General features: G+C 35.7%; 2 protein-coding genes across 2 annotated transcripts; one reads left to right on the top strand and one right to left on the bottom strand.

Moving 5' to 3' along the window:
- The first annotated feature begins 1,879 nt into the window (after nucleotides 1–1,879).
- Nucleotides 1,880–18,728, top strand: susd5 (sushi domain containing 5). The gene is made up of 5 exons (XM_084131931.1): nucleotides 1,880–2,261; nucleotides 5,694–5,892; nucleotides 13,092–13,201; nucleotides 14,299–14,487; nucleotides 14,642–18,728. The coding sequence occupies exons 1-5, from the start codon at nucleotides 2,186–2,188 to the stop codon at nucleotides 16,087–16,089; spliced, it is 2,022 nt and encodes a 673-aa protein (XP_083988057.1). The 5' UTR covers nucleotides 1,880–2,185; the 3' UTR covers nucleotides 16,090–18,728.
- Nucleotides 18,729–19,709: 981 nt separating this feature from the next.
- crtap (cartilage associated protein) lies at nucleotides 19,710–24,183 on the bottom strand. Its single transcript, XM_084131930.1, has 6 exons — nucleotides 24,034–24,183; nucleotides 22,299–22,470; nucleotides 22,096–22,224; nucleotides 21,062–21,207; nucleotides 20,891–20,974; nucleotides 19,710–20,025 (listed from the first exon to the last, which is right to left on the bottom strand). The coding sequence occupies exons 1-6, from the start codon at nucleotides 24,115–24,117 to the stop codon at nucleotides 19,975–19,977; spliced, it is 666 nt and encodes a 221-aa protein (XP_083988056.1). The 5' UTR covers nucleotides 24,118–24,183; the 3' UTR covers nucleotides 19,710–19,974.
- Nucleotides 24,184–24,432: the final 249 nt, after the last annotated feature.

Raw genomic sequence — 24,432 nt, 5'->3', positions numbered from 1 at the left:
GAGAGCCGTGTTGCAGGTGAGTTTTGATCCTGCATGGTTTTCATTGTAAATGGTCTTAAATATTTTCCAGTCACAGTCATTATTCAGTTAGCAGAACATGACGTGTTCAGCAAGCCAGACGATACTAAAGAATAAAATTAAAACACCGTCATGCTTGCCAGGCTGCGGTTACAGAACTATTTCTAAAGAGTTTTGGCTCTTCCAAAGCTGATCGTGTCCAAATGGAAGATTTTTAACACTACTGCTACTCTTCCTAGGTGTGGCCATCCAACAGAAGCCACTCCAAGAGCACAACATATTCCAGAAGGTTGCAAAGAAGCCCAGAGTAATCTCCGAGTCTACAGGCCTCTCTTGCATTGGCTAAGGTTAGTGTCCACCATCAGGGACTGAACAATAATGGTGTGCATGGCAGGACAACAAGATGGAGGCCAAGAACATTTGCCAAAGGCCATGTGAATGAGCCAGAAGACTATGAAAAGAATGTTTTGTCATAATGAGTCTGAAATAGAACTGAATGGCTTAAATGTGAAGTGTTAAATTTGACAAAGAACCTCCCAGCTAACAGGGAACTTACTTTGGCTATCGTTCAGGAAAGGTTCTCTTGAAGTTATGAACAAACTTTCTTCCAGTAACATTAATAGAATGTTCGTTCAATGTTATCTGGTCTTTAACTCCTTCAAACCCTGCTTCCATTGAAATGAACATCACTCGTTTTTTGTGAAAACCAATAAAATTGTATAATATGAGTAATGCCTGGTCACTAATTAGTCCCTGATCAACTAATCACAATGAAGATGTGACCCATAACTTAATCTGATTGAGCTTCAAGTGTCACAAAAGACAGGCATGGCTAACCGATTAGACAGGAGGAGTAAGCCCACTTTTTACCTACATTATGCAAATGTATATTCAATTTGCACCTTATATAATAAGGTCTGAAGGGGTTAATAATGTTCTCAAAACATTAGCATAAAAACCTTATTTTTTCCTCTAATCTTCTTCTTACTACTTATCTCAAAACGTTCAGAGAACATTCCAAAGTAACGTTCGCATAATGTTTGCAAAAGGACAAAATGGAACATTCCCTCAATGTTTTCTCTAACGTTTGCATAAACAAGAGATGGACTGGATGTTTTTCAGAAAGAACTTAATAGGATCATTATCAGAACGTATTTCTGTTCACTGCTTTGAGCCTCTTCTTGACCAGGACATTTTGCCATCATTGTTGAAGCTGATCATTTTGCTTAAGTGAAAATATACAATGTTTTGTGTTTTAACTTTTTCTAGTTATAGGAATTTAATAAAGGACTGATCTCAGTGTAGGTCAAATTTATGCAGGTTCACGGTTTTAAAAGTGTGTGTGCCGGCTTTAAGCTGTAATTGTTTGGCTAAAGCCTTGACTAAATAATAAGGTAAGGAATTTAGGATCACACACAGCTCTGTTATTGAAGGAAATAACATTAGAAGCTGTTCAGCCTGCATGCGCTGACCACAATCCTGCCATTTACTCACTAAAAAACAAACACACTTGCTAATTCACACTCACTATCTCTTTTTCCAGCATAAAAGCCTTTACAATTGAATGAATGTGAGTGGGAGTGTGTGTGTGTGTTTGTGGGTGGTGGTGGGTGAAAACACCCATTATGCTTTCACGTCACATATTGCCCAACAGCAGCTTCATCAAAGTTAATGTGTCCTGAGGTTGGCCCCAAGAATTTAGGACACAGGCACAGTTGGTTTTGTCCTGCTCGTTCTGAAATGACTTGCAGCCAGGCGCGCTATGGTGACAAGACGCACCAAATGAAGGGTCCGGTCCTAGTAAAGAAAAAACGCATTACACGGTGGCAAACTTTCCTCTGTGCCAATGAAGCACAGACTCCCCACGGCACTGGAACAGTCCCAGTGCTTAGAGCCTCTGTTCTCATGCGGTACTGCACAGGTTCTGAGTCATGACGTATTTACTGACAACGCCGTGCGAGTTTTCGCACGAGCGCACCAGCAGCGCGGTAATGTACTTCATGGTCAGATAAACCTCGTCACTGTGTCTATTAGTTCTTTTCTCTCGCCTATCGGAATCATCGGGCCTGTCCTCTTGGAGTGCGCAATTCAATTGGGATTTTTCACCTTTCCTGTCAGATTTGGAAAAGTTTTACCGTTTTCCACCAACTCTGTTCAGCCTGTGAGAATGAGGCGAGCCTGTCCCCGAGAGCTCGCGCTCCCGCTTCTGCTGGGATACTTGGTTTACCTGACGCGCGCGCAAGGTGGGTTTCTCTTGATGATCTGGTTAGGGTCATTTGTTTCACGCGCCTCTGCAATACGCATTTAAGCGAGGTAATGAATGGACGCATGCGTGTGTCCAGCTTCCAAAAGGTTAGACAGTGGTGTGAGTGTTATATTTGATTTTGCTGTGTGTTTAGATGCATGTTTGTGTGTGAAATGGAGGGAAAAGCTAAAATTAGCTAAAGCCGAAACTAATTCCTCTAAATAACAATTTAGTCTAGGTCAGTGACGTGACGCACATTGTTTTTGTGTTCGTTATTAAAGTTGAGTAAAATACTTAAAAAATTCAGATTGACCTGAATAAATTCAAGTTATTTCAGTTTAAAGTTAAGAAACATCTAGATTTTGTCTGGAGGCTCATTCAAAGGCTGGCATTTTTGAGAGAATTAAATGTTAATAAGTAATAAGTATTATTTATTAACATAATCACGCAAACATTCTTTTGTTAATTTTTTTTTTTTATATAAATAAAAAAAAAGTCAGCCAAATTCAAAGTCAGTTTGGCATGTCTAACATGCAAGAAGCTATTTTGTTTTCATGTGAAAAAAAAAAAAAAAAAAAAAAAAAACATAAATCAGATAGATGCTTATGTCATTTGTGTTTTTTAAGAAAAATTCTCACTTTTTAATGAAAAATTTGGTTCAGGTCAAATGTAATAACGTAAGAAAACTTGATATTTATGACTCCAAATTCATGATATTTGTAAAAAAAAATAAAAAGTAAGTTTTCACGCTGCCTTAAAATTTTAGGATTAGTCAACTTGAAATGTGAATTTGTACTAAGTGACAACTTGGATATTTGAGTTGACTCAACTTAAAATTTCAAGTCAGCATGAACACTTTTTTAAGTTGAAACAACAGGTTTTTTTGTGTATTTATATATAGAAATCCTAACACAAAATAAAGCCTCCCTCCTGCTTTGTCCCATTGTTTTGGAGTTAAAGATGCTCTTTGTAGTGAATGTTTCAAATTTGTTTCCCCTTTTCTCACACAATATTCATGTTTGATGTTTGAAGAGTTAAAATTGAGTAAAATACTTTAAAAATTCAGATTGATCTGAATAAATTCAAGTTATTTTTTCAATGCAGTTTAAAATTAAGAAACATCTAAATTTGGTCTGGAGGCTCATTCAAAGGCTGGCATTTTTGAGAGAATTAAATGTTAATAAGTAATAAGTATTATTTATTAAAATAATCACGCAAACATTCGTTTGTTAAAAAAAAAAAAAAAATTAATATAAATAAAAAAAAGTCAGCCAAATTCAAAGTCAGTTTGGCATGTCCAACATGCAAGAAGCAATTTTGTTTTCATTTGACATAAAAAAAAAAAAAAACATAAATCAGATGCTTATGTCATTTGTGTTTTTTAAGAAAAATTCTCACTTTTTAATGAAAAATTTAGTTCAAGTCAAATGTAATAAACGTAAGAAAACTTGATATTTATGACTCCAAATTCATGATATTTGTAAAAAATAAAAAGTAAGTTTTCATGCTGCCTTGAAATTTTAGGATTAGTCAACTTGAAATGTGAATTTGTACTAAGTGGCAACTTGGATATTTGAGTTGACTCAACTTAAAATTTTAAGTCAGCATGAACACTTACTTTTTTAAGTTGAAACAACAATTTTTTTACAATGTATTTATACACAGCAATCCTAACACAAAATAAAGCCTCCATTCTGCTTTGTCCCATTGTTTTGGAGCTTTGTAGTCTATGTTTCAAATTTGTTTCCCCTTTTCTCACACAATATTCATGTTTAATGTTTGAAGAGTTAAAATCCTTTACCTAAAGATCTATTCCCTTAATGAATTTCATGTTCATCCACCACAAACCCCTGATATCTTCACATCAGCATAACAGACTCATCAATATGACACTAATGAATTTGTAACAAACGATTGATAGATGACAGGTTGTTTGTGGTTGGGTCAGATTGATTAGTCAGACTTCTGAACATGACTCAGAATGGATTTACCTCACTGACACCAACCTGTTAACCGTAACTCTTCAAATGGATCCCAAATGATGATGTTAACTTTTGTGTATTTATGGAGGTATGAGATACTTGAATGCTTCTAAAAAAACGCTGCACTTTGGTGATGTGATCATATACCCTCAGTTTAATTTTTATAGCATAAATCTAAAACAATAACTCTCAGAGACACTGAATCAGAGGCTGTGAAAGTTCAGAGAGTTTACACAGGAACTGACTCACTCAAGCTGCTATTTTATTTCCTCTGTGTGAAGCTGTGTCACACTAATGATGGAATGAAGTTTCCTTATGAGAGATTTGTTAGGATTTGCTTGTTTACATCATGTGTATATGTGTGTGCAATATAGTCAGGGTGGGACTTGTGATAAAATGTGTGGATTTATGTGTGTACACACTTAAAAATGAAGGTTTCAAAAGGTTTTTTTTTTTTGCAGCATTGCAATAGAAGAACCATGTTTGGTTTCCCAGAGAGGCTTTCAGCGAACAGTTTAACCACTTTTTCTTAATGTATAGAATATTTGAATCTAAAGAACCTTTTTCCACAAGAACAAATCTTTTGTTCATTGTAAATATTCCACGGATGTGGATCATCATTCTTCATGGAATCATCAATGGTAATAATAAAAATAAAAAAACATTATTTTTATTTTTTGTGGCCAAAAGTGATGTCTGGCCTATTGGGAAATTGACATCTTCACCCATTATTCAAAATGTGTCATATTGTCAAAATGTGTTAAAAATAAATAACTGAATATGTTGTAGTCAATATATGCTTTTTCCTGTGAGCTTTTTGTTTTTCTATGCAGTTTTTTTTTGTTTTTTGTTTTTTGCATATATAGCGAAATAAAACCTGTAGCTGTAGTTTGCTAAATAATTTTGTCAGATAAATGTTTTAACCAAGTTTAGTGTTTTGATCTTCCCTCATATTTGAAATATATATATATATATATACATATATATATATATATATATATATATATACATATATACATATATATATATATATACATATATACATATATACATATATATATATACATATTTTGATGGTTTAATCGAACTTGTACATCACTTTTGGCCACATTTTGGATTCATTTTTAAACTGATTTCTGATCCTCTTCATGTTTACAGCATTTCTTTAACCCTCAGTTGGTATAGCTTTCCACTGCCACAATGCCCAAAACAATATAACTTCCCTCACTTGATGCTATTCAGGTTGTATCCTGCTCTTTAAAATTACCTTTTGACATACAAGGTTCTTTGGTGCTGTAATTCATGCCATTCATACCATCTTCGCTCTGGTTATATCCTTGAATTCTCCAAATTTCTTGATGATCTTCTCATTACTGTTTGAGGTAATGTATTCTCAAATGTGCATTCTTAGGAGTAACACGCTATTTACACTGGTTTGTTTGTACCAGTCTCTCCGCTAGGACGTGTATTCTTACTGGAGTTGGAGAGTTTTCCCAAAGCTGGACAGGAGGAAGGGTTCGAGGCGGCGACGCACGCCTGCATCGCTCACGGGGCCCGGGTGGCGTCTGGGGCCGACCTGCAGCACGCTGTGCTGGAATGTGCTTTCTCAGCCTGCTCGCGTGGTTGGCTCTCCGGACCGAGCGTGGGGTAAGAACATTAATTATCTGAAGAACAGAGCTTATGCTGTATAGGTCAGAGTGCTGCATTGTTGGGGGTAATGCATTATAACGCCAGTTATGTAATCAGATTACTTTTTTCAAGTAACTAGTAAAGTAACACTCTTTTTGAACTAAATATCTGAGTTACTTTTTTAAATAAGTAATGCAAGTTACTTCATTTTCCCATTTGTTGACTGACAGCTCTCCTGTCCCCATGTTGAGAGGAATCTGTGTGCGTGTGTGAACATGATGGTTATTGTAGTTCTAGCCTATAGACAAAGACACATTCAGTCTTCCTAAAAATTAATAAAAACTGTGAAATGCAAACACAGAATATTACACGAATAATTAAATGTGTTAAATAATACAAATATACTTTATGCACTTAATCTCACTTTATTAGCCAATGTCTTTGCTGCTGACCTTTCAATGATCCAATTCAAACACACTAAGCAAAAATTATTAAATATCACATTTGTGTTTAATTTTTTGCACTGTAAACCCGAATAAGTAAGCAGAACTTAAAAAAAGTGAGGCAATCAGTTGCCACAATTTTTTTAAGTTCATAAACTCAAACATTTGAGTACATCATCACTTATATTTTTGGAGTTTATTTTAAATATAATTTTAAATTATAATTAACTTAAATTTACTGATTAAGCAAACTCAAACATTTTCAGTTTCTGCTACTCAGAATATTTATTCATCTTTCTCATTGCAATAATTCAAGAGAACTTAAACATTTCAAGTTAAGAACAATTAAAATCAGAGTACACTTCATACATTTAACTTAAAACCTTCATGTAACCTCAATGAGAACACTTTCATTAGTATTAACTTATAGTTTTAACAAGCTAGTTTGCTAACATGTTATCATGCTAACAATAGTATGTTATACAGCACTTGCTGTATGAGTACAACAATATAAAGATTTTATTTGCTCTCAAATCAAGCCGCATGCACCACTTGTCACCATGATGGTAACTATCCTAAAACCAACAATAACAGAAATTCTACTAAATTAGCATAACAAAACATTAATCACTACTAAATCTCCCACTTAACATTAATATTAAAAAAAAACCCCATTATATTACACTTAATTTTAGCATTTACTCTCCCATTCAAGTGACATCGGCAAAGCATGCTGGGAAACAGACATCCCAGCCGTTTCAGTTAAACTTAAGTTTGTTTAAATTAAAATAAATCATTTCATAAAACTCAAAACAATGAAACAGTTCAGTTTACTTAAAATATATCAGTTCTGTGAACTTGAAAGAAAAAGAAAGTGCTAAATACTCATAAAAGTTAATTTGACTGAACAAATTAGTTTAATTTAAGTTTGTCCTACTCAAACCAAATTAATTATTTTGAGCGTTAGGGTTTACAGTGTGTTTTTATTGCTTAAGTAAAAGTGTTGGGCTGCGTCTGAAATCGCATTCTCTCTTGAGTAGGTACTTATTTTGAATAAGTAATTACTTCACGACAGCTAAAAAAGTATGTGCTATATAGTATGAGTGTGTGGGTGGACGAACTACATTCGCCATGTTGTCACTGTCATGTGACCTATGGCATCAGTTGCGTCGCTTCACTGTCATTCACAAATCCTCTCCCGTGGCCTCATGGGATAGTAAAGTGTCCGTCATATGCACACTTCAGAATCTCGCCGGAAGTAGTAGGTCATCCGGGTACTTTTTGCCGACTCTTTTATGAGTACTGTGAATTCAGACATCTTTTGTGACATACTGTTTTTCGCCTACTATATAGTAGAGAAGTATGCAGCCTGTAACTTTCTTCTCATTCGTCCTATTCTTCTCTGAGATCCAGAATGGCAGCACAGCTGAAAGGTTTATTTGAGATGTGCCATCTACTGTAGAGGCATAAATCTGCTTTTCCTTCAGCTTGAGGCTTATTCATTTCACTTTTGGTGTGAAAGGGCCTTTACATTTGAATTTTATTTTTATTTAGATGGGACAGTGCATATTCATGAACGTACAATCAAAGTTGAACATAAATACGCCGGATTTAGCACAATGCTAATTTCCATCCGTAGTCCCAGACATATACAAATACAAACCAAAAAACAAACAAACATACATATTAACAAATATACATATAGAGCTAAAAAACATTAAAAGTTCCTATACCTTATAGAGTACTTATTGTAATATTTATTTAAAGTGTATAAATGCCTGTGCATAGACATCCCAAAGTGCTTATTATAAATATATAAATAAATCTACGTATCAAATTCTACCTTCTTACTTAATGATTACATTTTTGATTGTTATTCAGCCATCTTTTAAGATGTTTCTTAAATGAAACAAAAGAGAGAGGACTTTAATAGAGAGGACATTTTGTGCAAACGAAGATTTTCTAAATGGTACTTCACCCCCCCGGGTAAATGATCTAGTCCTAGTCTCGCTATTTCTCTTTTTGATAAAATCCCCCAGGGGTGGTGGGGCGATTCCATTCATTGATTTATAAATAAGACAGCTACTTTTAAAAATTGTAAGATTGTCAAAATTTAGAAGTTGATACTTCTCAAGAATTGGACAAAGGTGAAACGACTGTGGTTTCCTGTCCTTTACATTTGCCAAAAACAGAACTTTAATTTTTGTTATTAAAAACAAAGCAAGCCAAGCCCAGGTGAGAAAGAGTAACGTAATGCAATATTGTAATCATTATTTTTTTTAAGTAACTTTCACAAACTTTGAATGGGCATTGTGCTTTTTTTAGGCATGATAATGAGATACGTTGCTTGTGTATATATATGTGTTTTTGTGTGTGATTGCAAGACAGAGAGAGTCCTACCTGTGAATTCAGCCAGAACATTCCCATTTACACCTCAGGGCCTGAGAGAAATGGACCTGAGCTGCTGTGAGGGAACATATCAGCACCTTCCATGTGTTCATCTTCTCTGCTGCTCCATTGCTGAGCTGTATTACTTTACCACTGAGCACAAATCCCAAAATAATTATCACATTGAAAATGTGGTCCAAAACGATTTTTTTTTTAAATGAAACATATACAGTTGGCCCAAAAAGTATATGGACACCTAAGCAAAACATATCAAACAGATTGGCATCTGCCAAGTATTTTTATATATTACATTATATATTGTTAAAATAGATTATAATTTGGCAATTTGGCTTGATGTTATATTTTCATAATATTACATTTTATTTATTCTTTATTCTTAAGTATTTTCACATTCCAACACTGTGAAAAAATATTTTCATGATTTGTTATCACAACTTTTAATCTTTTGTCAAATCAACTTGGATAATTAATGTGGCTCAGATAACATAATATTTTGAGTTTCTATTTATTAAACTAATCTCCTTTATTGTATTAACACTTTTTTTTTTTTTTTTTCAATGAACTCAAATTTTTAAGGGAACCAGGTAACTTACTTTTTTAAGTTAAGCCAACAATAATTGTTTACAGTGAATCATTTGGAGCAGTGAAGCCAAAAGGAGAACGACCATAAACAGTTTTCTTCCTAGGGATAATTAAAAGGATTATGATTAGATGATGTGGCTGAATACATACTAACATGAGGTGGCAGCAACTCTTGAAGATATTTGGGTAACAAATAATAGGATTTCAGAAATAAAAATACACCAGTGTATTTCCCGTCTAATATGTAATGACGTCCAATTTAAAAGGGATTAGTAATCAGTCTAATAGCTGCATGATATAACACATCTAATTATACACATCACCATAGTCAAAAAACGGCAAATTAGTGGTATATAGATATTTCTTGGCTGACATAGTGAATGTAGATTTATATTGATATAAGAAACCAAGTCTAGATTTACCTTTCTTCTGAAGATTGATTATATGATCAGTGAAAGTTAAAAGCTATATATATGAAGATACCACTTCAAGTTTTGCCCGATTTAGGGATGTATTATCTTTATTACAGTTGGTTTCTTCTCTCTGAACCACATTATCTTCATTTTTGTGCTATTTAAGACTACATTTAAATCATTAAAAGCATTAAAAACTATCCTACCTTAATCCTAACTTCATCATATGATGATCCTATAGAGTAAATAATGGTATCATCCGCATATAGGTGAATATAGGTTTTCTCACTATACAGATAGCCTGGGAAACACTATTAATATAAACTTAAAACAGGGTTGAAGCCAACAAGGCTTGAAGGCTCTGCCTTGAGGATCCCCTTTGTTAATAGTCAAAGGCTCAGAAAGTTGTTGTTTAATCTTTACATGTTGGGATCTACTAAATAGATAATTAGAGAACCAAGATAAAGGTAAATTAGATGCGCCAATACTACGTAATCTGGATAACAGAATAGAGTGATCAACTGTATTAAAAGCTTTATACATTTATTAAAATTGATCCAAGAGTGTTAAAACACATGAGGGAGCTGATGGAGGACGATAGCAACCTGCAACTGTTATTGAACTACTGGCAAAGTTCAAATTGATTTGGAATCGATTTAGATAACATTTTTGTGCATTGAAGATAATCCTTTACAAAAATACCCCCCCACCTTTAGATGATCATACTTGATTATTATCAATGTTGAAAACAGTTGTGCGGCTTCATATTTTTGTGAAAACAGATTTTGAGAAATAGATAAAGTTCAAAAGAAAAAGTTCAAAAGAACAATATATTGTTCTTAAAAAAATGCTGGGTTGTTTTAACCCAATTTTGGGTCAAATATGGACAAACATTTTTATTACATTTTTAACCCAACGGCTGGGTTTGTCCATATTTGACCCATACCCTAAACAACCCAGCATTTTTTAGAGTGTATATATATATATATATGTGTGTGTGTGTGTGTGTGTGTGTGTGTGCGTGTGTGTATATAAATCTAACTACCGGTATATTAAGTTTAATTTTTGCTTACAAGAAAACAATGGCTTAGGCTTAAGAAAAACAAGCTTAATTCAAGGCATATTGTTTGTTCTAAGCTTTACACGTCTTTCTAATAGGTCTGGACTACAAAATTCAGTGCATTCTATTGTTATCAAGTATGAATTCATGCATGTTTGAGGCCTTTGTTGAATATCACTTGCATCTGTGAGTTTCGGCAAAAAGGAGTGGTCTTCCCTTCAGAACAACCTATACATTACACAAGGATTTTTTGGATGTGACGCATACATTTCACGTTAATGACATACACATGGATATCTCCTTGCAATCTAACCTCAAGACAATCTACCCCGGTTCAGCTGAGTCTTCATCACTAAACTTTGGCACAGGGTGTTTCCTAGTAACTTAACACTGTCCCAAGAGAGTCTAGTCTCATAAGGACTCAAGCAGTCTGGTTGTGGTTTGAGCCTCGCTCGGCACTCGCTCAGACATACCCACATGCTCATAATTCTGATTAAGACTTCACAGCTGAGTGTTAAAAGGTGAGGTAAGCAACTTACTTCCCTCACAAACATTTGGAGGAATGCTTCTAAAAGAATTGGGACAAAACAGACAGACATTCTTGGCTGTATAATATGCCCAGTATATTCAGAAACCTTGACTGAACTAAGGTTCGGAAAATATTATTAGAAATAAAGTTCTATTTAAGGTTCTTGACTCAATTTTAAGAAGCCCTTCATGCCAAAAAGGTTGTATATAAGGAGAAATGTCTTAAATGATTGCATAATACCTTCATGTTTATCAGGTTATTTCATTTTTTTTCTAGTAATAAAGTATGTTTATGAGCTGTTTAATTCATAAAAGATTCATTTAAATTAAAAAAAATATTAAACCAAAATTAATGAATTAAATTGCCCCTATTATGCTATTTTAAAGGTTCCTAATTTTGTTTTGGAGTCTCCTATAATAGGTTTACATGCATCCAAGTTCAAAAACACTTTAATTTTCTCATAATATACATTGCACTTCACCTCATTTCTCAAAGAGTCTGAAAACGGTTCGTTCGAAGATGCAATCTCTCTAAACCCCGCCTTTCTGAGAGCCAGCTCTGCTCTGATTGGTCAGACGGCCCAGTCTGTTGTGATTGGTCGAGCGCTTACAGTGTGTGTCGGAAACGAAACGCCTATTGCTACATCTGAATTTCAGCTCCGGAAGCTTCCTCAGGAGTTGATACACACAGTGATACGAATGATGGCTACGAATGAGCAGAAAACATGTCGACAACACAAACCAAACTCTTCCAGTCTCGGCTACAACTACAGCGTTTGAGGGCGGGGCAAAGTAGATGTTATTCACGGGCAGCCAATTAATACTGGCATTATGCAAATTTGTCACATTGTTGCGTAGGTTTTTGCAGGAAGTGGGACTCGTTTCAGACAGTTCAGAATCAATTGTTTCTTTTAGGAGAAAATAACTTTAATTGTCATGCAAAACTCTGGAGACCTTTTACATTCACAAATAACTATATTACACACTGCACGAAAGGTAATATCCTGGGGAAAAAAAGAAAGAAAACATAATAGGAGTGCTTTAAATCAATAAAATGATCCCATGATGGGAACCCATAAGGTTCTATAGGTGAAGCGCCTGACAGAACCTTTAAGTTTCTACGTATATAGAACCTTTATTTCTAAGAGTGACATCTTGAAGTCAAGTTTTATAAAATGGATGTGACCTATTGTAAAATGACCATAAATGCAAATGCCACATTCTATATTGACGTGGCAGATCACTATTTCAGTCTTTCTGCTTCAAATTTTCATGTTTAATTCAATGTGTTACTTGCCGTTTCTTTGTAATTATTTGTGAATTGTAGCAATTTATGAATGAAAATTGTTTCAAAGTTAATCCTACTCCGCTTTTTTGTTGTTTTTTCAGTGCATGTAATGCAGGGATTTTCCAACTTTTTAATGCCAAGGACCTCCAAATATTATGAGTCTCTCCTGGCTTATTGCTTTTTTTAATCACTTTTTTTGACAGACACACTCAGAAAATGGTGGGAGACACAAACTTTGAAAACATGCACACATGATAGAAAACAGACCTGTGATGTGAATTTATACAAACACTGGAGACATTAGCAATGTGACGGGGATATACTGCATAAGGTGTGTGTGTGTTTGTGTATGCAAGTTGAAATGTGCATGAGCTGCATATGTAAGCAGAATTTAACAGTGACAGCATGTCTGTTGCCTTTATAAGGGAGAGGACAAAAAAATTAGAGAAAGAATTCTTCTAATTCACTTCCAACTTGCCAACGTGTGATTGCAGGAGCACAGTGTGCAGCGGCGTCCCGGGGACTTTGAGGCCAGTTGACGTTCAGCTGGAGAATTTGACCGCCGACACTGAGAGACTGGGCGTGTTCTGTGTGAAAGATAGCGGTCAGTTTTAAATCACTGAAACTAAGAAACTGGAGAAGGGGGATGTGTTTTTTCACTTATGAGGGATCATGAGGGAATATTTCATGTAGCACATACCTAATTACTTTGGCCTGTTTCATATACTGCATGTGAAAGAACCAGAACAATAGCATGTGAGTAGAGGGGTTTTCAAACTTTTTATGACAAGGACCCCAAATGTGATGATCCTCTTGAGAGAGACTTCTTTCCTAAAAAGATTTCATACATTTTAGACTGGTAAAAAGTTTTAGACCGGTAAGATTTTTAATGTTTTTAAAAGAAGTCTCTTCTGCTCACCAAGGCTGCATTTATTTGATCAAAAATAGAGTAAAAACAGTAATATTATGGAAGATTTTTACAATTCAAAATATTTTTAAATGCAATTTATTTCTTTGATGGCAATGCTGAATTTTCAGCATCATTACTCCAGTCTTCAGTGTCACATGATCCTTCAGAAATCATTCTAATATGATGATTTGCTGCTCAAGAAACATTTCTGATTATTATCAATGTTGTGTACAATTTTTTTTACAGGATTCTTTGATTAATAGAAAGTTCAAAAGAACAGCATTTCTCTGAAATAGAAAGCTTTTGTAACATTATACACTACCATTTAAAAGTTTGGAGTCAGTAAGTTTTTTTTTTTTTAAAGAAATTGATACTTTTATTCAGCGAGGATGCATTAAATTGATCAAAAGTGACAGTAAAGACATTTATAATATTTTTTTTTAACATAAATTCTTGCCTATTGTTTAAAAAAACTAAACAAGTAAAAGTAAGAAACTAAATCTGACCAGATCATTTTAGCACTTAGTAGGTAGTTAGTTTACAGACAAACTCCAGTAACTGTTTTATAATTTATTTTCAATATATTTTTCAATATAGTGACCCTGAAATGACTTTTTCTGTATGCACTATTTTCTGTATCTGTTGCAGAAATGCTGTGAGTGTGAAAGCACAATGTGAGCCTGATAATTCAGTGTGCATTGTGAAACAGGCCTTATATGTAATTCATCCTTTTCACTTTATTCACTTCTCCTTTATGTCTGACCCTGTTCCACTTCCCCTTCTTCCATCAGATGCTCCATGTGGGCAGCCGCCTTCATTCCCGCACTCACATCTGCAGGGGAAAACTGGTCTGGATCTGGGCGATGAAGTCCTGTACACCTGTGAGCCAGGACACACACTGCCCGATGGAGAAACAGCCTTCAGTCTGCTTTGTGACAGCTGTGGAGAATGGTACGGTCTGGTGCAGAACTGCGTCAAAGGTGAGCTGCAAACTCATCGGTGAGGTTTAAGAACTAAAAGAGCCGAGCCGAACATGAGAAAGAGACTCCGAGATGCTCAATTCTAGAGGTTCAAAAGGTTTATTTGGCTTTTGGGTGTAGCTGCGTAGTCTTCAGTATGTTTTATTTGTTGCAGATGATCCTGAAGGCCACATCGACTATGAGGATAAGTTCACAGATGGCCATCTCCTGGAGAATCCCGGGGAGGAGCATCATATTTCCTTGATTCCAGGAGGAACGCAGTCAACTGATCGTGAAGTAGAAGTAGAAGAATCCACTCCTGAACCTGAGCATGAACGGGCGGTTGTGTCAGAGGAGGAGGAGAAGAATGATGAAGATTCAACAGTATCAGTCACTGAACCTCCAGTGTCTCAGCTCAGTCAGAAACACATGTTCTGGTTTCCTTCAGAGGCCTTCCAGGAAGAGAAGGAGCATCCGAGTATCACTACGGATTCCTCCTCTGTTAAAAGCCCCAGTGAAGACGAGGATCACATGAAGGTCAAAACATCCGACAGCCAATCTGATCCCGACACGATCGCAGAGGAACGCGACCGTCCGACTGATCGTCCCACCCATGAACCTGCCAGTCCCAGTGCCGGCGGCACGGATGAATCCTGGCTAGATGGATATCCCATAACTCTGGATGAAGATAAAGCTGGAGGCGAGTCCACAGGGGAGGCGGGACCAGAACAGGGGATTGAGACAGAAAGCGTGACTGGACACTCAGAAGTGGAGGAGTTTGAGGATGGAGCCAAAAATCCTGTGGAAGAAGAGACCGGAGGTTTGATTTACAGTCCTGAAGAAGAAGAAGAAGAAGAAGATGGAGAAATTAAAAATCCTAAGGACAAGATCCACAGGAAAGGAGACGGGGAGGAGCTTGGCAAAGAGACAACCAGACTTGAGAAGGAAGAGTCTGTTGGAACACATTATGAGGAAACGCCTGAAGGACTTGGAGAAGATGAAATGGAGAAACCAGAGGAAACAGACTCTGATGGATCCAAAACATTGGGGTTTGACGGTGTTACTGACAGTCCAAATGCTGTGGAGATGAAAACCACCACCTTCATTACTCCGATCACACCCAGTCCAGATGATACTGCTCTCCACAAGTCGTACACACCGGCTTCTGCTCCTGAAAATGTGAGCACCAGTCAAGGAGGTTTGGGCCTCGAGAGCGCGTCCACACCGGCGGGGATGGTCAGTCTGGATGATGAAATTACCAGCATTCCCACACCCGTCATTAAGGATCCATGGGAAATCATTGATAATAGCCACTTACTGGAGCACATCCCTGGTCATGTCCCGACTGAAATCCCTGAAAACCGTAGCGTGATGGAACGAGGTGGAGACCCCAGCCTGGACCAGCAGGAGCGTGCAGGGGAGGGTGTGTGTGCTGAAGACCCCTGCCCCGGGTCAGGCCACGGGCCGATGATCGCAGCCATCATCATCGGGGTGGCGGCCGCAGTGGTCGGTGTGGTTTTAGGGGTGTGGTGTTATAAGAAGAGGCAACTAAAGAGCTCGCAATACCAGCTCAATGGAACTAACAGGCAAACGCAGTGCATTGAGTTACAGCAGACTGTGTGAGAGTCCACAGATGCTCAAGAAGACACACTGCTTACACACGCATCCATGCAGAACCAGTCATGTGTGAACATCACAGTCTACGTACACTAGAATTGAAAAATTGGCTCTCTTTTAATTCATAAATATGAATCTATCTATCTATCTATCTATCTATCTATCTATCTATCTATCTATCTAGCTATCTATCTATCTATCTATCTGTCAATCTATCCATCTATATCCATCCATTATCTATCTATCTATCTATCTATCTATCTATCTATCTATCTATCTATCTATCTATCTATCTATCTATCTATCTATCTATCTATCTATCTATCTATCTGTCAATCTATCCATCTATATCCATCCATTATCTATCTATCTATCTATCTATCTATCTATCTATCTATCTATCTATCTATCTATCTATCTATCCATCTATATCCATCCATTATCTATCTATCTATCTATCTATCTATCTATCTATCTATCTATCTATCTATCTATCTATCTATCTATCTATCTATCTATCTATCTATATCCATCCATGATCTATCTATCTATCTATCTATCTATCTATCTATCTATCTATCTATCTATCTGTCCATCTATCATCTATCCATCATCTATCCATCTGTCATTCTATCCTTCAATCCATCCACCCATCCAGCGTTCATCAAAACGTTCATTCTATCAAACAAAGCTTTCTTTGTTGACAAACTTTGCTTTTCATCATTTTGTAGTGAAATTACAGTTATGTGAAGTTTGAATTTCAGTTCACTTAAAATTGCCTCAAATTCAAGAATTGCATTCGAATTCAAAACAAATTCTCAATTCAATTCTGAATGACACATTCAATGTCTGTGTTCAGTACTCCTTTACCACACAAAGTCTGTTGGATAGGATTGTTTAGTGCTTATTTTGGGTAGTATTTCTGTTTTGCCATGTTTTCTTTTTCTTTATATTTTCATTGTATTGTGGATAATTGATGTGTCATGAATCTGATGTCCTCTCTTGCTTTGGACAGACTGTATTGGACTGCGGGTCGGTGCATGTGTGTGTGTGTGGTGCCCGTCTGTCCTTGTTAACAGATTTGTGTGTGATTATAGCTTTGTCCATTAGTTGAGTGAGCGTGTGTGAAAGAATCATTGTGACTAGCCTATTTTAGTGTGTGTGTGAGAGAGAGAGAAAAAGGACAGAAAGAAAGAGAGCAGTCAGTCAAAAGAGAGTGTGGTTGAACTTAGCATTCTGTGCGCGCTATTGAAAGTTTCTACTCACAGACAGGTGAGACATTCTGGTCAGAGAACCTGAGGGTGAATTCTGATTGGCTCAGAATAAATAGAATTCTTCCCTAAATTTAGAATACAATACGCATTTGTTCATTTCAAAACGTTTTCCTATAAATAAGTGAGTTTCTCGGGGTTGAGCTCAGAAAGATTCACTCTCACACACAGGTGAGACATTCTGCTTGGAGGAACTGATGGAGGATTCTGATTGGCTGTCAGCACATTAACAGCTTGCTGAGTTTCAGTGCTATAACAGTTATATTATAGCAGACTATTTTATATGTACAATTTCCCAAATGTCTCATTGATGGTCAGTGCAAACCTTTCTGGCCATGTTTTTTTTTTTTTTAACTCTCAAGTCATTTTTTATCTCCAGTTACGTTTATGAGGCATATTTATATCACGTGTATTATAAATGTAAAAACTTTATTTTAGAACTAGTTAATTAAAACAAAACAAACACAAATCAGATACAGTAACTTTTCATTTCAGTTGTCTTACTGAAGTCAAACATATATATAGTATGCTGTATGCTATTTTTCCTTTTGCCAGTTCTCTTTTAGATAATAATAATAGTTAATAAAGTGTAGTAAAGCCATTTATTTCTAGGTGTTGTTAGAGCAAGGGTTGCATTTTTATTTTATTTTTTACGTTGTTTGATTTGATTAGAATTGGAGTAAATCTTTATTTGAACTTTGCAGGGTCATTTGCAAGTATCTGTTAAAGATCGCCTGACGAAATTAACATTATTATTAACTGTTTGGGTATTTTTGAATGTTGATTGTTGCTTTTTTAAATTTCCTTTCAGCTGATGTTAGCTTTTATTGTAGAATATACCCTGTGACATCTCTGTTCAGTAAAGAATCTAGTACGATCTTTACATTTAGTCATTAAGCGGACGCTTTTATCCAAAGATGAACATCACAGCAATTTCTCATACAAGGGCCAAAAACACTTGCTCTCTTTTCCAGTCTTAATGCAGAGTGTAAAACCGGCTCAATTTTAGACCAGGAAAACCAGTTGCTGTTGGCTATACTGTGCTGGTTTTTTACTTTTAGTTGAACCCTGTTATATTTCAATCTATACGGTGGAAAAAAACCTGAACTGCTTACCAGATTCATGGGGTAAATGCGGCCGTTGGAACTATTTTATTTGCTCTGATGTTGTTTTTGTAAAGTGTTTATTATTGTGATATGGAGCTGTGAGATTTGTTCTGTTAATGTTAATCTGTGATCATTTCAATTCCATTTCAAGCTAAAACTGCTTGGTAACATTACACTGTAACGATTAGATGTGACACGAGGGTATCAGACTAAACATAGCTGTGGAAAACTAACTGAACATTAACCAATAAATTACTTTGGGGGGAAATGTCCGCTTTAGTGTTCCTTGGTGTCGACATTGCTGTGGGAGCTTAAAAAACATTTCCTTCCTAAAATAAGACTGCAAACATTTGCATAGTGTTGCCAGGAGTCTCTGTATGTGTGTAAGAGCAGAAAATACCACAAAAGAGATTGTTTTTAGACCACGAAACACTCAGAAACACTCCTGCATTCAAACACTTACACAGCGGGAGAACAGAGACTTGTTTAAATGTGTTTGAACATGGAGTATCTGTGCAGTTTATCACACCATAGTAGGAAAAACCCACAGAGAAAAGAAAAGAAGGGGTGGGGGATGAGGAACGAGAGATGTGGAGCGAGGCTGGATTAAAAATGACCGTCCACATGCACTATTAAAATCCAGTGTTTAGTCTTTTGCTATTAAATTTAGTCTGAATGTTTACGACTGTTAAGGGAAGGCATTACTGGCTCAGCCTTTAAAAACAGACAAGTTTGTTTGATTTCTTCTACATAACACCATTTTACACATATTTTGCCAAGTGAAGATATCAACTACATATGAGTGTTAACATTTGGTACAGATTGTGTGATGCTTGGCATAACCAAAAAAATTGCTAAGCTCAGGATCTTAAAGTTAGTCAGCTTGAGATCCTTTCCATCTGAACGGGTTATATCTCTTAAACCTATAGTGAATATTTTATAAGCAGAAGGATAACCATATTCATCCGCACAGCTGAAGCACAACCAAAACAATGTTCTTCTGCAAAATGCATGCAGTTTTTTTTTAAACACTAGAGGGCGAAAAGTTATAGTGTTCCTGTAAAACTATATAGATATAGAAAATTATTGATAATTTTAACCATTATTCCAAGGCATTACAAAAGTTTTGAGTGTAAGCATTTTCTTCCACATTATTTATTACGAAAAAATACAACATTTTCAGTGTTTAACTGGTTCTTGTGGCTCAAGTCTACCTGGACATCTTCCTTAACATGGTATTCCAACTCGATCAGATCAATATAAAACAATCTTTATTAAAACAATCCAATCAGCAAAATAAAAACACAACATTGCTTTCTCTTACAGTAAGTTGACAAGGACTGAGATTCAGATTTATTATCTTTTGGCTTGTGGTGCATGTGTAAAATCTGTACTTACATGTTATATATAAGTACATATTTTAGTACAGAGTACAGTAAAAACAAATTCACTTCCAATCACCAACCCCTAAATAAATACAAGGACCAAAATGATACAGGATTGAGAATAATCTTTTAGTTATCCTCAGAATCAAGAAATTCGTCAAGAAACTCTAAGACTTCATCCTGAAAGAAAAACAAATGGTTGGAGGAAGAGTTAGAGCGAGAGAATAGTGTTTATTTTATAACTGCACTAGTTATTAAAGCCATAAACAGTTACTTGAAATAAAATAAATGTTAACTGAACACTTTAATTAAAACTTTTATATTATGTGTATTCATAATTATTCTTTTCATAAATAATTGTAACCAAAGTTAAAATGCATTATAATATTTGCAGATTCATTGTTACTTCTGAAATTGGTTGTTTGTCCTGTGTTTTAATGCATTATACTTTCTAAAGTATATATATAAAGTATATACTTTCTAAAGTGTTACTTTCATAACAATAAATAGATAAGTATTATAATGTTGTGGTTACAATTATTCATGAGACCATATGATGCATTATAAGGTGGATTACAAGGCATAATTAATGCATTAAAATACTTTTATAAGCATTATATATAAAGGCTTTAAACTTTTTTTTTTTTCATTTAGCTAATTGCTAAAGCAACATTTCTCATTTTAATTTAGTTTTAACTTGATGTACTAAAATAGCTAAGATAAAAATTGAAAAAAAATAAAAACATATTAAAAGTAACTAATAAAAATGCCAAAAATACGCAACAAATACTTTAACTAAAATTAAAATGAAAACGGGAAAAATAAATAATTTCAAGTATTAAAAACAATTGTATCTCAATGGTGCTAAAATAACACTAAGCATTTAAAGACTTTGATTGATCGGCCACTAGAGGGCGGAGTGTCGCTGCTCTGGGTGAATCAGTGAGCACAGTGCGCACCCAAGTGGACAAAACTAGCAATATATTCAGTCAGAACTATTAATATTTGTAAAACAACAAGCCAACCAAATACTCTCAGCTCTCACCTCATCATCCGGCAGGAACTTCTGTTTGGCGAACTCCAGCATCTGCATCTGAAGCGTCGTCTGATTGTGGTACCGAACTGCTTCCTGTCACGTGAGTGTGCATTATCACTACAACTTCATACATTAAAAGGTAAGTTTTATTCATTATTTCTCATGATGTGAGACACCTACCACTCTAGGCGAGAAGTCCTCATCACTGAGGCCAAATTTCTCTCTGTGGTAACGATAATACTCCACATTACTCTTCATCACCTCATCACTGGGGTCAAAGAGCATATAGCTGGCCACACACGGCACTGCGTTCTTCAGATCATTCACTGAACGAGAATGAAGGAGAGAAACATTTATATACACACTGACTGTCTATCAAAAGTTTGGGGTCAGTAAGGTTTTATAAAAAGAAAACTAATCCTTATATTCAGCAAGAATGCATTTCGTTGATCAAAAGTGATAGTAAATACATTTATAATGTTACAAAAAAATTCTATTTTAAAATAAATGCTTTTAAAATAACTTTCTATTCATCAAAGAATCCTAAAAAAAAAAAAAAAACTGCAGCAGCACAACTGTTTTCAACATTGATAATAATCAGAAATGTTTCTTGAGCAGCAAATCATCATATTAGAATGATTTCTGGAGGATCATGTGACACTGAAGACTGGAGTAATGATGCTGAAAATCCAGCTTTGATCACAGGAATAAAATGTTCATGTTTGTTCACAGTGCATTAACTAATGTCAACAGATACAATGTTTGATCTTAAAAATGTTGAAATTAACATTAGCTATTATTAATAAATGCTGTAGAAGTATTTTAATTGTTAGTTCATGATAACTAGTGTTAAAAAAAAAAAATTCTTAGTGTGTTGCCAAAATATAATATCTGTAATTATATTTCACAATATTACTGTATGTTTTTGATCAAATAAATGCAGTCTTGGTGAGCATTAGAGACATCTTTCATTAAAAACATTAAATATTCTTACCGACCCCAAAGTTTTGAAAGGTAGAATGTGTTTCATATGTCAGTTTTTCACATTCATGTGTGTTCATGAGTGAATTATGTTGTGACTACTATTTTGAAGTTTTGTGTAATGGCTTAGTGTGTGTGAGTAAACAAGACGGATGAAGTTTGTGCTTTACTGCTGCTAACTCCTGAGAGATGCCACACATATGTAGTTTAAATCGAGGACTTTCCAGACTTACGTTTATAATAAGCAAACTGGAGATAGTGGTACATGGTTGCCACAAATTTCTCAACTACAAATCCACCAACGACCGGCGTGAGCTCGCTCTCACAGCGAACCTTCCTCTCCAGAACCTCAGTGTAATGATCTACAGAAGGAGAAACAGGCATGTTGAAGCGTTTCAGCTGAAGGATGGCAAGGGCAGAGAGGACGAGAGCCAACCTGCGATGGACGGGTAAAAGTCTTTAAAGTCTCTGATCTGCCTGGATCCCTCTGATGCTGCGATGCACTCGTCATACACCTTGAAGAAGTCTCTCATTGCCAACTCCATATCTGACACGGATGATCTGAAGTTATCTCCGTTATACGCCCGCACGGCCCGAATGAACAGAGACTGGAGGAGAAGAACCATGAAGCATGAGTGCAACTTTACAACACTGATTACATTCAACAGGCGTATCACAATTGTGTGCATTTCCCTGAGCTTGGATTGTAGACATATATTACATTTTTATAGATATGCATTTTACTGTTTAAAAGAATGGGGTTGGTGAGATTTTTAAATGTACAGTTTTAAATCATTACTCCAGTCTTTAGTGTCACATGATCCTTCAGAGATCATTCTAATATGATGATTTGCTGAAACATTTTTTATTATTATTAATATCAACGTTGAAAATTTGTGCGGCTTAATATTTGTGTGGAAACCATGATCATTTTTTTTAAATAGAAAACTGCTGTAACATTATACGTCTTTATTGATACGTTTTTTGATACATTTAATGCATCCTTGCTGAATAAAAGTACAGTATTAATTCATCTTACTGACCCTAGAGTTCTTTGGTTTTGCATATTTCTAAGGTAATGCATTTTTCACATTATAAATAATATTATCAGCATATTTGAATGAAAAGTTGAATTTGAAAATTAAAGGAACACGCCGATTTTTTGGGACTTTAGCTTCTTCACCGTATCCCCCAGAGTTAGATAAGTCCATACATACCCTTCTCATCTCCGTGCGTGCCGTAACTCTGTCTGACGCACCCACCGCTAGCCTAGCTTAGCACAAACACTGGAGATAAATGGCTCCAGCTAGCATACTGCTCCCAATAAGTGACAAAATAACGCCAACATTTTCCTATTTACATGTTGTGATTTTTATAGTCAGAGCGTGTACGAATAACAAGGTCACGTGAGACACAGCCATCTTCCACGCTCTGACTATACAAATCACAACATGTAAATAGGAAAATGTTGGCGTTATTTTGTCACTTATTGGGAGCAGTATGCTAGCTGGAGCCATTTACCTCCAGTCTTTGTGCTAAGCTAGGCTAGCGGTGGGTGCGTCAGACAGAGTTACGGCACGCACGGAGATGAGAAGGGTATGTATGGGCTTATCTAACTCTGGGGGATACGGTGAATAAGCTAAAGTCCCAAAAAGTCGGCGTGTTCCTTTAACTTGAATTTTAGTATTTCTTAGTATTTGGTTTAACACCCTTTTTCTTTAATGGCAGCAGATCTTAACCTGCATCAACAAGTGGACTAAACTCACCATGAAATCAAATTGGACAATTCTTGTTATTTTATGGAGTATTGCAGTATTTATTATAAATGATTTATCCGTGCACATCATTATTTATTTTTAAAATAATGTTCCTTATAATGTTTAAATAAAATAACTTCCCCTCCCTCTTGCAGCAACAACTCTTCACTTCTCTGATGATGTGTTTACTGGCGTGAGGGCGGGGCAACCTGTCACTCACATGAGATCGACCAATAGCAACCCACAACCATCCATGGACAAAATCAAGTTCCGCCCTAACATTTGTTCTTGTTTGACAAGCCATTTCACTCGAATATACACGTCACAATAGAAAAGACTATCGCAACTTCTGTTTCATGCCGACTTTAATATGAGGACTTGATCGTTGTTTTATGTGTGGTGTCTCAGTCTCACCTCATATGATTTGGTCTCCAGGTCTTTCATATGTTCCTCTGCTCCAGGTAAGCTCTTGTAATAGTTCATGTTCCTCTGCATCATCTCGTCATCAGGATGCTTTAGCAGGAACGTGTGTGCTGCAGATACAGCTTTGGCCAAATTTTCACTCTGGAATAATTTATAACAATAAATTTTGTCAGACATAGTAAATAGACCATAGTATACGCCTACTATTCCTTTGAGTACTTTGGAATACCATGCACTTTGAAAATTTACCATGGTAAATAAGGTAAACATTCAGTACCATGGTATTACTATGTTATACCATATACACACCAAAAAAAGTATTATAAATACAATGGTAATACCATGTTTATGCACTTGGTATCATGTTGGATATTTGCTCATGTCCCATGG

The sequence above is a fragment of the Abramis brama genome (assembly GCF_963993115.1).
Source record: "Abramis brama genome assembly, chromosome: 12".
In the NCBI taxonomy this organism is placed as follows: Eukaryota; Metazoa; Chordata; class Actinopteri; order Cypriniformes; family Leuciscidae; genus Abramis; species Abramis brama.
The sequence above is the reverse complement of the archived record's forward strand: the minus strand, read 5'-3'. Positions and strand labels throughout refer to the sequence as shown.